Source organism: Salvelinus sp. IW2-2015, linkage group LG32 (genome assembly GCF_002910315.2).
Source record: "Salvelinus sp. IW2-2015 linkage group LG32, ASM291031v2, whole genome shotgun sequence".
Classification (NCBI taxonomy): domain Eukaryota; kingdom Metazoa; phylum Chordata; class Actinopteri; order Salmoniformes; family Salmonidae; genus Salvelinus; species Salvelinus sp. IW2-2015.
Window position 1 is genome coordinate 37,077,215 of NC_036871.1, and position 16,556 is coordinate 37,093,770.

At 43.3% G+C, this 16,556-nt stretch overlaps 1 protein-coding gene and 1 long non-coding RNA gene across 2 annotated transcripts; one reads left to right on the forward strand and one right to left on the reverse strand.

Moving 5' to 3' along the window:
* Positions 1–11,286: 11,286 nt before the first annotated feature.
* Positions 11,287–12,882, forward strand: LOC111957253 (calcium/calmodulin-dependent protein kinase II inhibitor 2-like). Its single transcript, XM_023978034.2, has 2 exons — positions 11,287–11,743; positions 12,409–12,882. The coding sequence occupies exons 1-2, from the start codon at positions 11,578–11,580 to the stop codon at positions 12,477–12,479; spliced, it is 237 nt and encodes a 78-aa protein (XP_023833802.1). The 5' UTR covers positions 11,287–11,577; the 3' UTR covers positions 12,480–12,882.
* Positions 12,883–13,029: 147 nt separating this feature from the next.
* LOC139023468 (uncharacterized) lies at positions 13,030–13,816 on the reverse strand. The gene is made up of 2 exons (XR_011474588.1): positions 13,224–13,816; positions 13,030–13,179 (listed from the first exon to the last, which is right to left on the reverse strand). It is a non-coding gene; the product is annotated as an uncharacterized lncRNA (long non-coding RNA).
* Positions 13,817–16,556: the final 2,740 nt, after the last annotated feature.

The window sequence follows — 16,556 nt, forward strand, 5'->3', positions numbered from 1 at the left end:
AGAGAGGGAGAAGGCAGAGAGGGAGAGGGCAGAGAGGGAGAGGGCAGAGAGGGAGAAGGCAGAGAGGGAGAAGGCAGAGAGGGAGAAGGCAGAGAGGGAGAAGGCAGAGAGGGAGGAGGCAGAGAGGGAGAAGGCAGAGAGGGAGAAGGCAGAGAGGGAGAAGGCAGAGAGGGAGAAGGCAGAGAGGGAGAAGGCAGAGAGGGACAGGGCAGAGAGGGACAGGGCAGAGAGGGAGAAGGCAGAGAGGGAGAAGGCAGAGAGGGAGAAGGCAGAGAGGGAGAAGGCAGAGAGGGGGAAGGGAGGTTAAAAGAGAGAGGAGGAAGTGGGATGGTGAAGGAGAGTGGCAGGGTGCCACATATCCCTGCCTCTCGCTCATGTATATATTTCTGTAGGGTATACGTAACGTTATAGCAATGTAACTGTTCTGTTCCTGGACAGTGACACACTTGTCACCAGGGCAGCATGGTCTCAAATGGAACCTCTGTCGCAGACATCATGTGAAAACCCCCTGGACCCTGCCTGAACTCCACTGAAAACATAAATCTCTCTCCGCATCTTGTTGTCAGGCAGAGACCATAGTCTACTGGAGAGCAGCCTGTCAATCATCCCAGTGATATTACTAACAGACAAGTCTGTCTAAACATTACCTCTGAAATAGTGTCTGGGTTGTCACTTTGTTGCTTTCTAATAATGTCATTTTTATGGTGTATACTAACCTTCACACTACACTAACCCTATCCCACTGGGCACAAACTGGTTGAATGAACGTTGTTTCAACGTCATTTGTAAACGTATGGTGATGTGGAATCTATGTGGAACATACATTGGATTTGAAAAAAGTGATCAACATAAACTGTTTTGAGGGTGAAATTTCAACCACAGGATTGTCATCAGTGTAACCAAATTACAAATCTATTATCAACATAGATAAAGTTTGTATAAAATATGTAGAATGTGGACCTTTAAAACAATGTCAGATCTTCAACGTTATATCCACCATCAGAAGAAAACAAAACTATAGGCTGGGCAGCACCTCCTACTGGAGAATTGATCTATGTACATCTACCCTTTGGTCTACCATCCAGGGTTTTAACCAGCTCTGCTTAGCTTTGATATTTGTCACTGACTACTACCAATGTGCGACCATTATAATGATCGTTCAGAGAACTCCACTTAAGAACTAAATAGATTCACTGTTGCTATGGAAGTTATTCAAAAGGGTAGGTTTAACAGAGCAAATTAAATGTCACCATACTTTATCACTCATTTGTCATCAGTGATGCTATTTAAGACTATATAGCATTTGAATTATCAACAGGTACACTACATGACCAAAAGTATGTGGACACCTGCTCGTTGAACATCTCATTCCAAAATGATAGCCTCCACTCTTCTGGGAAGACTTTCCACTAGATGTTGGAACATTGCTGTGGGGACTTMCTTCCATTCAGCCACAAGAGCATTAGTGAGGTCGGGCACTGATGTTGGGCGATTAGGCCTGGCTCACAGTCGGCGTTCAAATCGAATCAAATCATATTTTATTGGTCACATACACATGGTTAGCAGATGTTAATGCGAGTGCAGCAAAATGGCTGAGCAGCACAGGCAAGATGTAATAGATGGTATACGATACAGTATATACATATGAGATTAGTAATGTAAGATATGTACACATTGTTAAAGTGGCATTATTTAAAGTGACGAGTGATCAATTTATTAAAGTGGCCAATGATTTGAGTCTGTATGTAGGCAGCAGCCTCTCTGAGTTAGTGATTGCTGTTTAACAGTCTGATGGCCTTGAGATAGAAGCTGTTTTTCAGTCTCTCGGTCCCAGCTTTGATGCACCTGTACTGACCTTGCCTTCTGGATGATAGCGGGGTGAACAGGCAGTGGCTCGGGTGGTTGTTGTCCTTGATTATCTTAGGAACATTCCTGTGACATCGGGTGCTGTAGGTGTCCTGGAGGGCAGGAAGTTTGCCCCCGGTGATGCGTTGTGCAGACCGCACRACCCTCTGGAGAGCCTTGCAGTTGWGGGCGMTGCAGTTGCCGTACCAGGCGGTGATACAGCCCGACAGGATGCTATCAATTGGACATCTGTAAAAGTTTGTCAGGTTTTTAGGTGACAAGCCAAATTTATTCAGCCTCCTGAGGTTGAAGAGGTGGTGTTGTGCCTTCTTCACCACGCTATCTGTGTGGGTGGACCATTTCAGTTTGTCTGTGATGTGTACGCCGAGGAACATAAAACTTTCCATCTTTTCCACTACTGTCCCGTCGATGTGGATAGGGGGGGTGCTCCCTCTGCTGTTTCCTGAAGTCCATGATAATCTCCTTTGTTTTGTTGACGTTGAGTGAGAGGTTGTTTTCCTGACACCACACTCCGAGTGCCCTGACCTCATCCCTGTAGGCTGTCTCGTCGTTGTTGGTAATCAAGCCTATAACTGTTGTGTCGTCTGCAAACTTGATGATTGAGTTGAAGATGTGCGCGGACACGCAGWCATGGGTGAACAGAGAGTACAGGAGGGGGCTGAGCACGCACCCTTGTGGGGCCCCAGTGTTGAGGATCAGCGAAGTGGAGATGTTGTTTCCCACTTTCACCACCTGGGAGCGGCCCGTCAGAAAGTCCAGGACCAAATTGCACAGGGCGAGGTTGAGCCCCAGGGCCTCAAGCTTAATGATCTTGGAGGTTACTATGGTGTTGAATGCAGAGCTCTAGTCAATGAACAGCATTCTTACATAGGTATTCCTCTTGTTCCACCTGTCTTTGTGCTTGTCTCCACCCCCCTCCAGGTGTCGCCCATCTTCCCCATAATCCCCTGTGTACTTATACCTGTGTTTTCTGTTTGTCTGTTGCCAGTTCGTCTTGTTTGTCAAGCTTACCAGCGTTTGTCCTGTCAGTTACTGGCTTTTCCCAGCCTCTCTTTTTTCCGCCCTCCTGGTTTTTGACCCTTGCCAGTCCTGACCCTGAACCAAGCCCGCCTGACTACTCTGCCTGCCCCTGAGCCTGTCTACCGTCCTGTACCTTTGCCTCTGTTGCTGTCATAAACATTGTTACTTCGACACAGTCTGCATCTGGGTCTTACCTTTATCCTGATAGGCAGAATGAAATGGACAGAGAAATGTTTCTTGGGCTAACGGTAGAGGTACAAATGCACCTGCTGACTGGTGTACAGGGTTGATCAGGAAGTCTAAGTCAGAGTTCTATCTGAAAGCAGTCACCCTAACAACCCTACCAAGTTCTGGAAACGAATCAAATCAGGTTCTCTGGCCACACTGTCCTTATAGTGGTGGATTCTAATGAAGTGAAGGATAAATCTGATATTGTGGGGGTCTTTAACAAGCACTTCATATCTGCTGGTTCAGTTTTTGTATGATGGTGGAGCACATTCCTCTGGTGTAAGTTGTTACAGTGCGCTCTAATACAGGCCCTCGTGTGAACGTTTAACTTTGAGCCTGTTTCTTATGCAGAGGCCTATAGACTGTAAAAAGTATTGCATCCCTACCTCTTAAAGACACCAGCTGGTATTATTGCTGAGCCTCGCACTTTTCAACTTAGGTCTCTTGACCAATTCTATACCCAAAATGTGGCAATCAGCTCATGTCCTCCGGCTTCTAAAGGGTGGAGGCCTTCAGATGAGAATAACTACGGTCCTATCTCCAAGCTCCCTATCCTGGCCAAAGTCTGAGTCCCTAGTGAACTCACAGCTAAAGAAATTCCTACTTGAAAAGAACATCCTGAGTATGGTCAATTCCAATTTAATTTGAAATTCCAATGAAATGATTGAATTCCCTCAGATAGGCTGTCTGAACAGTGACAGTATCAGCCTAGAAGCCTGAGCGGAATTAAAATGTTAATTGTCATTTGTGGAAGTGTTGGGGATCATATTAAACTGGGAGTAGGTCAATTCCAAGAATTCTAACATTGGAATTGAGAGGAATTGAATTATCTCTGAATTCAAATACTGACCTGGAACTTGAATTGAATGAAATGGAATTGACAGGAGGAGGGAATTGAATTAGTGGAGTTAACCCCTAACCTGAAGGCATAGTACCATAACTGTAGCTACGGCAGTGGCAGTGGCAAGTTACATCATAAACYCACTTGAAAAACATTGTGCTGCATTGTTTGTTGATTTTAAAAAGGTTGGTCTCAGACTAGTCTTGAARGCACAAAAAAAACTAAAGTCATGACCTTAACCAGAGCTTGCGCTCTGCCATAGAAGGTTAGCATTTTCACATCTGGGGAAACATCCATTGAAAATGTGTCACCCTACAAATGCCTAGGTATATGGTCGGTCAATAAGCTGTCCTACAAAGTTCATATGGATAATCTTGTGAAGTTTAAACTGAAATTGGGTTTTGATTTTTGTATTAAGGCTTGCTTTCCATTTGAGGCTAGAAAGAAGCTTGTTTAAGTCACTTTTCTTTCTGTAGTTGATTATGGTGACTTATTGTACATGCATGCAGCATCTTCTGTGTTAGAGAGAATGGACTCAGTTTATCATGCATCCTTGCGCTTTGTTACTAATGTCATGTCGCTCACCCACCATTGCTCCTTGTATCAAGTGGTGGGCTGGACCGCGCTTTACATGCTCAGACCGCTAAATTTGTATGCGTTCATGTACAAAGGTCTTCTGGGTAAACTCCCCCACTARCTCTGTAGCCTGTTCTCCTTCACCACTAGCAGTTACCAGACACGGTCTACTAGGTGGTTGATACTTAAAGTCCCCAGGGCCGCTACAGAGTTAGGCAAGACTGCCTTCCACTATTGTGCACCAGAGGCATGGAATAGTCTAAAATGTATTGCTCATCTAGATGTACTAGTGTCCCTCAGGGAGTTTCAAACTCTATGCAAAACTCTGTTCAGGAGGAGTGGAAACGTCTCCTGTAGTCTTGTGTTGTATTGTTTAAAATGCTGCAATGTATTGCCTACTACTGCCTTCTTGGCCAGGGACCGGTTTCCAAAAAGCATCTTAGGCTAAATTCATTATAAGAACCTACGTAGGAGCATCTGTCACGCTGGTATAAAGGATTTTGGAGACAGGCGCAGGAATACACAATAGTGGTTTTTAATACACCCATAACAAACACATATACAAAACACTGGGCTGTACCCAAACAAAAGAGCGAGGTAAACCTCGTTGAACGCCACGGGACGATACCCGTAATACACAATATATATATAGCARGCAGCATAACAGCTGCACCAACACATAGGTACTCGCACCACCAACGGACATGGAAACAATAACCYACAAAGACAGAGGGAACAGAGGGCAKYTATATAACATACTAATCAGGGGAAATGGGAACCAGGTGTGTGTAATCAGACAAGACAGTCCGGGGTTGATGATAATGAATCCCGTTCAGTGAAGCCTAGAAAGCCGGTGACGTAGACCTCCYGAACTGGTGAACAGAATGAGCAGCAGTACCGGGGGGATCCGTGACAGCATCGTTAAATCTCTGAATTGTTTCCCAAAACCATTGTTACTAAGGATGCACTTGAAAACCCTCGTTATTTACAAACTGGCTCAGACCACTTGTAGAACAGCTAAGTGTGTAGTTAGATCATTTTTTGTCCTTCCGCTATAAATAGATTCAATATGTTTATCTGTCTCTCTGTGACTGCCGATAACTTCAGAACGAAGACTATAGTATAGTTAACAAATACAAAAAATGRGAAGGATAAAAAGATGCTTAAAAAGATAAATACAGTCTAGGCTACATCTGGCCTATACACTCAGTGGCCAGTTTTTTAGGTACACACATCTAGTACTGGCATGGAAACACTGCTCAATTGGTATCACGGGACCTAGCGTGTGCCAGGAAAACACACCTCCGCCACCAGCCTGTACCGTTGGCACCAGGCAGGATGGGGCAATGGGCTCATGCTGCTTATGCCAAACCACAACAGGAACRGGGTTTTGTCGGACTAGGGTGATGCTTTTCCACTCCTCAATTGTCCAGTGTTGYTGATCGCGTGCCAACTGGAGCWGCTTCTTCTTGTTTTTAGCTGATAGGAGTYGAACACGGTGTGGTCATCTGCTGCAATAGCCCTTCCATGACAAGGGCCAATGAGTTGTGCAATCCGAGATGCCGTTCTGCACAGGTTGTACTGCAAAGTTATTTGCCAGTTTGTGGCCCACCTGTTAGCTTGGACGATTCTTACTATTTTCTTTCGACCTCATATCAACAAGCTGTTTTCYCCCACAGGYCTGCCGCTGACTGGATGTTTTTTGTTTGTCGCTCCATTCTCGGTAAACCATAGACACTGTCGTGTGTGAAAAGCCCAGGATGCCGGCTGTTTCTGAGARACTGGAACCGGCGCGCCTGGCACCGACGATTATACCATGCTCAAAGTCACTTAGGTGAGAACCATTGTCGTGAATGGGGTGGTGTAGAAGGGATCCAACTTTTGTCAAATTAATGTCCGATTTTACTTTATGTAGCAGGTTGGGATGATTATCTCAACAGGTTAAGATAATTAGGTTAAGGTTAGGATGCCAAGTAGTTATTTGAAATCAAATATTTAAATACAGTAAGAAATTGTTAGTTTGACAAAAAAACCTAAGCCAACATTTGTGGGTTACATCTTTTGTCCAACGGAAAATAATTGCAAAAAAGGCAGATTACCTTTTTTAGGGTTAGGGTTAGGGATATCAAAAATAAAATATACCTTTTACGTTAATTTTACAAAAGCTGAGTCATTCTAGCCACGACCCTAATAAACTGGAACCTAAGTATATCTTTCAAWCATATTGAAATTCATTTCATGTTCATACAATTGAGTTCCATTTTGCTAATTGTAGGCTACTGTACAATTTGTTTGCCTCAATATATTTTCATGATGTGTAACAACATGTGCGCAATGATGTGCCAAATCCACAATTTAGTGCATTTTTATATTATAAGCATTAGAATAAGCCGCCTCAATATTTGCAGCCATATAGGTAATAACATAGCCTACGGCGCGCTCAGTGAAAGTTCTCCCTACGTGGTTGGGAAACGCATGTGGGTTGAAGGCAAATATCTCAAGGATGAGGAGGATGCCAAGTACAGACACAGAGAGCATCACCACAGCGGCTGTCCTGGACATCTCAACCACACCAGTATGGGTCTGAGGCACATCAACATTATCGTGGTCTAGATCATCTCTCGGTGGTTGTCAGGTGTAGCTAGTCTTTGCTGTGTTTGCCCAGTTAACCATGCGCTCCAAAACACCTTTTCGGCAACATTTAGGAGCTTTTTCAGACTCATTGTGGTTGACTGGCAGCCATTGCCCTCAACCGATATTCAAAAAATACATTCCATTCCATGCATGAGCCATATCAGTTAGCATCATTTGAATGAACATRCTACATTACCATGGCAATCCAGCATCAGTTGATCGAACATTCCAAATGACCATGAAAATATCACACTACCAGGTCAGCGAATGTGCGCGTGCACTGTCCATGGTTCTGAAGTTGGATCTCTGTTGTTGTGAGTTGAGAGGAAGTCTCCCTCCCTCACCTAACCCGAGTGCATCATGCAAAAACCATATAGGACTAGCTCCATCGACATAAAACTGCATACTTTCAAATACCCCTTTATGAAATAACTAGTCTATGTTGAGGCTATAATATTTTTAGGGGATATTTCATCACCGGTTAGAAACAGGCTTTGTTAAGACATGCTATGTGTATGATGAAGTGTGTGTAAACTGCTTTCAATTAAAAGAGGTACTCTCTGTATTCTAAAATAACATGTCAGCATTACATTTGTTAACGATCTATGAAGCATACAGTGTGACTAACCTGTAAACAAACCATCAATGGAGAATGTGCGCAAACATGCATTGATGTAAACTGCACAAAAGAGCAGGTAAGGATTTCCTGTGAGACCCTCGTGTTCCCAGAGGCAATGACAAGAAATAGCAACCAAGGAGCCTGGTTACAGGAAGGAAATATACTGCACAAGAGGAGATAAGCATTATAGTTTAAAAAAAGAGGCTATGCCAATAACTGTAGCCTACCCATTATGCGCAATTGCGCGAGAACGCTATCATAATTCTCAGATTAAATAATATGAACCTATGGCATATGCATAAATATCATCACATTTGAATACGTTTTTAAGTCTACAAATGTGTTCACTATTGAAAATATTATGCACCAAATAAAATGTTTATTTCCCCGTTAGGCTCCAGTAGCTGTGTCATGACTTCCGCCGAAGTCGGTCCCTCTCCTTGTTCGGGCGGCGTTCGGCGGTCGACGTCACCGGCTTCTTCTAGCCATCGCCGATCCACTTTTCATTTTCCATTTGTTTTGTCTTTGTCTTACACACCTGGTTTCAAATCCCCAATTACTTGTTCATTAATTTAACCCTCTGTTCCCCCATGTTTGTTTGTGAGTAATGTTTTATTGTATTGCGGGCCGTATTTGTGGCTTGTATTATACGACGTTAATTATTGAGTAAATTATATTATTGAGTAAAATTGCTTTAATTACTCATATCTGCTATCCTGCGCCTGACTCATCTCACCAGCTACACACAGACGCATTACAAGCTGTATCTCTGTGAACATGACTTTCTGCTCTCTTCACTGCACATTGCTGTATATCTCGCCTGTTGATGTCACCCTTACTCCTCTAGCATTCGGAGTCCCCCAGCACACACACAGACACACAGACCACACACCACACACACACACACACACACACACACACACAACACACACACACACACACACACACACACACACACACACACACACACACACACACCAGAGCAGAGAGATACACACACACATTTTGTGACTCCACTGACAAAAACACATGTGAGCGTAGTGTGAGCGTAGTGTGAGCGTAGTGTGAGCGAGTGTGAGCGTAGTGTGAGCGTAGTGTGAGCGGAGTTGTGAGCGTAGTGTTGAGCGTAGTGTGAGCGGAGTGTGAGCGTAGTGTGAGCGTAGTGTGAGCGGAGTGTGAGCGTAGTGTGAGCGTAGTGTGAGCGGTAGTGTGAGCGTAGTGTGAGCGGAGTGTGAGCGTAGTGTGAGCGTAGTGTGAGTTTGATTCAACTCATGAATTATACTGATGTCATGTTTCCCTTTCTATTTGAATGACTTTGTCACAGCTCTAAACTGTAAGTCCATTAACATTACAATACATCCTAATTGGCACCCCAAAATTACTCATTATGCAATCAACTGTTTCATCAACAAGAAGCTTAAAATAAAGAGCTCCGACATTTTTTATCTCCCGTCGAACCTTTTCTAAAGATACTGTCCCGTAAAACAAATGTTTTGTCTCAATTATGCACTTCCACACATTTTCGGGCAATACTCTGGCATTCATGTAGCTTCATGGCTCCACGGTGGTTCTACACTGGCATGGAGACTCCATTGGTTGGTGGATAGTGGTGTTCAGTCTGGATGGACTTGGTAGGTTGGTGGATAGTGGTGGTTCAGTCTGGATGGACTTGGTAGGTGTGTGGTTAGTCTGGATGGGCTTGTAGTGTGGTGGATAGTTGTGGTTTTAGTCTGGATTGGACTGTGGTAGGTTGTGGTGGATAGCGTGGTTTAGTCTGGATATTGTGGTGGTTAGTCTGGAGGACTTGGTAGTGTGGTGGATATGGTGGTTTAGTCTGGATGGACTTGGTAGGTGTGTGGGATAGTGTGGTTTAGTCTGGATGGACTGTAGGTGTGTGGTTCTCTGATGGATTGGTAGGTGGTGGGATAGTGGTGGTTTAGTCTGGAGGACTTGGTAGGTGAGTGGTGGTTAGTCTGGAATGGACTTGGTAGGTGTGTGGTAGGGGTTTAGTCTGGATGGACTTGGTAGTGTGGTGGATAGTGGTGGTTTAGTCTGGATGGACTTGGTAGGTGTGTGGTGGTTTAGTTGGATGGACTTGGTAGTGTGGTGGATATGGTGGTTTAGTCTGGATGGACTTGGTAGGTGTGGTGGATAGTGGTGGTTTAGTCTGGATGGACTTGGTAGGTGTGGTGGATAGTGGTGGTTTAGTCTGGATGACTTGGTAGGTTGGTGGATAGTGGTGGTTTAGTCTGGATGGACTTGGTAGGTGTGGTGGATAGTGGTGTTTAGTCTGGATGGACTTGTAGGTGTGGTGGATAGTGGTGTTTTTAGTCTGGATGGACTTGGTAGTGTGGTGGGATAGTGTGTGTTTAGTCTGGATGGACTTGGTAGGTGTGGTGGATAGTGGGTTTTAGTCTGGATGGACTTGGTAGGGTGGTGGATGTGTTTAGTCTGGATGGACTTGGTTAGGTGTGGTGGTGTGGTCAGTTCTGGATGGACTTGGTAGGTGTGGTGGATAGTGGTGGTTTAGTCTGGATGGACTTGGTAGTGTGGGGATAGTGTGGTTTAGTCTGGATGGACTTGGTAGGCGATACTGTCCTTAGTGTGTCCAATTCTACAGAAACATCATGGATGAGGTCTTCAGACATCTTCAGTTGACTCTGCAGTCCCATGTTCTGTAAACAGTTGAAGCCAAGTACCCCAAGGTTGAGGAGGCTGTCCTGGACATCTGAACCCCARCAGTATGGGTCTGAGGCACATCAACATTAATGTCATCATGGTCCAGATCATCTCGATGGTTGTCAGGCGTAACTTATAAACCATCAATGGAGAATGTGCGCAAAAGTGCATTGGTGTAATTTGTAAACCTCSTTTACCCGATGCCGCTGAAGCTATGATGTATACGGGAAAAGACTTGCGTGACTCATTTTATAGGCACTTCCGACTTCTGTGCGCAGACAGACGCACAAAGGAGCAGGTAATGATTTCCTGTGAGAATCTCGTGTCCCCCAGAGCCAATATAAAGCACCAGGAAGGAAATATACTACATACGAGGAGAGAAACATAACAACGTCAAGCATATAGATACAAAACACACGGCTATTTCAATAACTGTAGCCTAGCCATTGTGTGCATTTGGGCGAGTAAACTATTATAATTCTCAGAATAAATATAACTAACCTATGGCATATGTGTAAATATCATCACATTTGAATACGTTTTTAAGTCTACAAATGTGTTCACTATTGAAAATATTATGCACCAAATAAAATGTTTATTTCCCCGTTGCTCCAGTAGCTGTATCTCTGTGAACATGACTTTCTGCTCCCTTCACTGCACATTGCTATATATCTCGCCTGTTGATGTCACCCTTACTCCTCTAGCATTCGGAGTCCCCCAGCGCGCGCACACACACACACACACACACACACACCCGGATGGATGACTTCACCGTTCCGCCTGGGTTTCCTTTATGATCCCGGGATCTCCCACTTTCTTCATCAGACTTCATCGAGCAACACAGGCGTACAGACCGCTCTTCCTCTGCTCTCCTCTCGAACAGCGACACAACAGCCTGCAAACACCCCATCTCAACCCGGACTCTGCACCTTCAACCTTCACAGGCTGGCTAGGCACGAAGAAGTCAATTAGTGATTTTCCAAACGGATTTTCACTGGAAAGCTCGACAAGTCTAATTACCAAGCCAAGGATTTCTGGGCTACGTCGACTATAGCTGCCGACTTTAAATCGTTTTTTTTTGCGCTGTTGATCCGTCCGTCTCAGCCGTGCAATAATGTCCGAGGTACTGCCGTACAGCGAGGGGAAGATGAGCGGCTATGGAGACAGCGAGGCCAGTCAGGTGTCCTTTAGCTGCGGACTACAGGACACCAATTCGTTCTTCGGTGCGTCGCAAGCGAAAAGACCCCCAAAGCTGGGACAGATCGGCAGAGCCAAGAGAGGTAAGATCTGCTTATTGGAATGGATTGTTGAATAGAGGTTTTGTTTTGGTGAACAAAAACAAAGGCTTGGCCACCCAGGCATGTTTGGGTGATCTTTAACTCTAACCTAGCCTACTTGTTATACAACACGGACATGCAACAGATATGCATTTGACCTCTAAATTATGAGGCAAACGTTTATTTTTTGATATAACAAAGGACAGTAGCTGACCACAATGCGCCCCGTTGATAGTGACGAATGAGAATAATAGACTACCAATGTGATATCAAAATGTACTTGGCTAAATGTCTACATTAGTTACGCTCTCTGTCATTTTAAAGGGCACGTTTCCCTATTGCATGTAGTGGAAATTGCAAGTGCTGACAGCGTCTAGTGCGCGCGCTTTGCTTTGCGCCATTATGGACAAACCATTGTTTCAAGCACCAAAGTCAGGGGTTTGGTACAACGACATTTCCCTTTGTGTTGCACCAGTCCCCAAAACCTTTGCAATTAGCCTACTCGATTTGTTGGCTGTAAAACATATTTATGAAACAGTTAGGCCATTAGACTATGACATGACAAGTGATGAGTCCCTGATAAAATAAAGGTTTCAACATGTGTAATACATAAATCAAATAAAACATAATKAAATCAAATATGAACATGTTGCATCTCCCCTCCGCAGTGGTCATCGAAGACGACAGAATAGACGACGTTCTAAAGGGGATGGCAGACAAGTCGTCACCAGGCGTTTAAAGATGAACAATGCCTTGCAGACTTTTTATTTTGATCACCGATTTGAAGCACTTGTCGGCTGTGCATGTTCGAGGATTGTAGGAGAAACGATGGCACGAAGCGAAGACAAGGGGAAGGAAAGGGATGGAAAGATGTGAAGATTGGACGASAAAGCAGAGGAAGAGTTTGAGGAAGAGTCCGGAAAAGACCGAGATTTATCATGTGGTTGCTGACAATTTGATGAAACCCGATTTTAACTTCTGCTGCGCAGCGTGATGTTGAGATGGCGGATCCTGGCTCCGTGTCTCAACCTCAGCTGACTTCTCTGATGGATGAACTTGCCATAACTTCACGACCATCTTCCAAAAGCGCCGTAAGCAACAACAAACTAGAACTGGTGGCAGAATTTCATTTAAAGCTCTGTTTCTATAGTTGTACCCAGTAGACTGCCTATGCTCGAAGACCATATTACCCTTGCAGGCTTTGCATTGTTGATAACAATCGGCGACATTGCATTCAAGGGAGCTGTACTTTTCAGCATTGGTCGAACGTAGAATGCATTCCTCTCCGATTGCTGCTAAAGCTTTTTAATACAGACCAACCAAACACTGAAGTCCAGTAACTAGAATATATCCATTGTGTGTAAAAAAAATATATATATACCGAGGATGGTGCAATGTTAATATTTTATTTCGTAGGCCTATATTCACTTTGGCTTCACCTGTAAAGAATAAGCTAGTAGGCCTATATTCACTTTGGCTTCACCTGTAAAGAATAAGCTAGTAGGCCTAATGCATAGTCCCCAGGTTCAATTGAATGAAATTGATACATGGGCTTACATTACCCCCCACGGTTAAAGATGCAGCTCGGCGCCTTCATGTAACCGTAGCCTACCGACACCTGCACATAGGCTATCTGTTTCACTTTTACAGACTAGAAATATCGAAGGAGGCCAGAAGAGATGGGCAAATTATAAATGTTTGAAACAATAATCATGAAATTAATGGGAAAATATATATTTTTTAATTTATTTATTTTGATGTTGCAATTATTTGTGTTTTTCGTGTTCTATAATTAAAAGTCAAATATTTGATCTATCTATTTGCATGATCTTTCCCTCCGGTGCCACCACAGGTGCCAACCACTCTTACCCTGGCACGCTTACATTCATATTTCAAAAGTCATATTTGTATTTTTATATCTAAATAATTGCTATTTAAAATAATAAGCTAGTCTATCGTCTTACAGTTCATCAACACAAATGTTTGTATTATAGAGAGGATTTGCAGATTGAGACTCGCCTATATAACGGAGAATCTAAGAGATTTGGGTGTTGACTTTTCTCATTCTATATCAAAGGGACTGACGTTTTTTAAAGACTAACTGAATGTGTTTGGGGTTTTGTACACATCAATGTTAAACTATTATTGAGAAATCGTATACTGTGACTTAAGCTTCGTTGATGCAGTTGTTAGAACATTGCGATTTTAGAGTATATTGCACTGTTTACGAGTATCCTCAAATAACACGTTATTTGACCGATTTTGGACATTACAGTTATGTTTTTTATTTCGTTTATCATGTACCATTCTTTGGAGGAAACTGAATATGGTTTGTTGTGCATGAAACCTTAATACTTTCAATAATGAAACATCGTTTTATGAAGCAAAAAAGCAACAAAAGTGTCATGACATTCTAAGAATGAGTCATTGTATATTACGATGCCATTTTCACTGTATTTGGTGAACTAATAAATGGTGAAAGAACATGTACAATGTGGTCCTATGGTATTCATTCTCCAAGATCCATCCATTATCACAGAGTACAAGCATTTAACACATGACAGTTAACACGACTTCATGACAGTTGGTCTGGCTGTGGATTACATCCACAGCATTGTTGGACATCACAAAGATGTTGCACCACATTCTCATAGTCACATTGAACAAACTGAGCCCTACAACGGTGGCTTTCTCCCACTGGTTGAAGAGGGTACCGAGGGGAGAAAAGAAGGCTTTCTCCCACTGGTTGAAGAGGSTACCGAGGGGAGAAAAGAAGGCTTTCTCCCACTGGTTGAAGAGGGTACCGAGGGGAGAAAAGAAGGCTTAGTCCCACTGGTTGAAGAGGGTACAGAGGGGAGAAAAGAAGGCTTTCTCCCACTGGTTGAAGAGGGTACTGAGGGGAGAAAAGAAGGCCAATGGTGTACGGTGGGTCTCCAAGCTGTGACCCACATGATAAACAAATCACTATTTCTAACCAGGGCCTACGGGCTTTAACAGAGACCAGCAGAACGTCCTCCCAACCCACCATTTCAGAAACACTAATCAAGCACATAGAGAATAGGCTAATTATTGCCTACGAGTCCTGATGTAGGCCGTCGTCTTCACTCATAGCTCATAGTCTCTGATGACTATGCGAGGTAGGCCTATCGGAGGCCATCCATCTAACACAACTATAGGCTGCGTATACCTGATGACCAGATGGTTCTGGTCAAATGTGGTGGGGAACACAGTGCAATTAGAGATTTTCCTACAATAGTATGCCAGGGAATCTATTGTAACAAGGACCCTCAAGAATACAACACCTACCTATTATCTATGGAAGTCCCTATCCTAACCTGAGATACAAGGTGTGTGAATGTAAACACGGGTCTAGGTCAAACACGGGTCTAGGCCCCACGCCATACACACTAACATAGTGCCCCACACACAGTGGGACTCATGGCTAGAAGGATCCAGATTTTGTCAAATTAACGTCAGATTTGACTTTTCGTGGGCAGGTTAGGAGAACTTACGTGGCAGGTTATGATAATTAACATAGCAGGTTAGGAGAATTAGGTTAAGGTTAGGAAAAGGGTCAGGGTTAAGGTTAGCTAAAATGCAAAAAAATTAAAAAAAGACATTCATTTGACAAAAGCTGGATCCTTACTAGCCATGACCCACAGGTGGCCCAGAGGAAATACTTCCTTCTTCCCTTCCTTGAATTCATCATCTCAGATAGGTGAAAGCAAGGATTCCACAACATAGCTGATACCTACCCAGTCATGTCAGCTCTGCCTAACAGTAACCTAATGGAGGGGCCATGTAAGGTGTAATCCCAAACAGTTGTTTACCAGTAGTATCACTCTGTAAAGCTACAGAAAATAACAACACCGATGACAACCAAAGCCTCTCCACTCCCAGCACCCACAGTATAGTGGCTATTGACTTTCCTGTTGCTGTCTCCACTGGACCGAATGGGTAAACATTACCATCTACTTTGTTGTGCTGCGGGAAGTGTGTGTGTGTGCGTGTGTGTAGTATGTATATGTATGTATGTATGTATGTATGTATGTATGTAGTAGTTTTTATGTATATATGGTTTGTAATGTTTGTGTGTATGTTTTGTATGTATGTATGTATGTTTATGTAATATATGTTTGTATGTTATGTATGTATGTATGTATGATATGTATGTATGTTGTATGTATGTTTGTATGTGTGTTTGTATTATGTATGCATGTATGTTTGTATGTATATATGTTTGTAGTATGTATGTTATGTATGTATGATGTATGTATGTATGTATGTATGTTTTATGTGTTGTTGATGTATGCATGTATGTTTGTATGTATATATGTTTGTATGTATGTATGTATGTGATGTATGTATGTATGTATGTATGTATGTATGTATGTATTTATGTATGTTGTATGTTTGTATGTATTTATAAAGAGCAACAAGTGGATGGTAATGTGAAAGCCTACAAAACCACAACCAACACTTTCTCTCTTACATACACACACATACAATGGTTGATGTTGTGGTTTTCCCATGCATGCCAACAGGTACAGTAGAAAACAATCTGACAGAGTTCAAACACGACACTTTCACTCACAAAGTGCAACAAATTGGTCAATGGTGATTGCTGGTCATGCCCCATCCAACTTAATACTCAATATCATAGGTGGACAGTTTATCAGCCTATGAAACACAAACACACAACACACACACACACACACACACACACACACACACACACACACACACACAACACACACACACACACACACACACACACACACACACACACACACACACACCACACACACACACACAC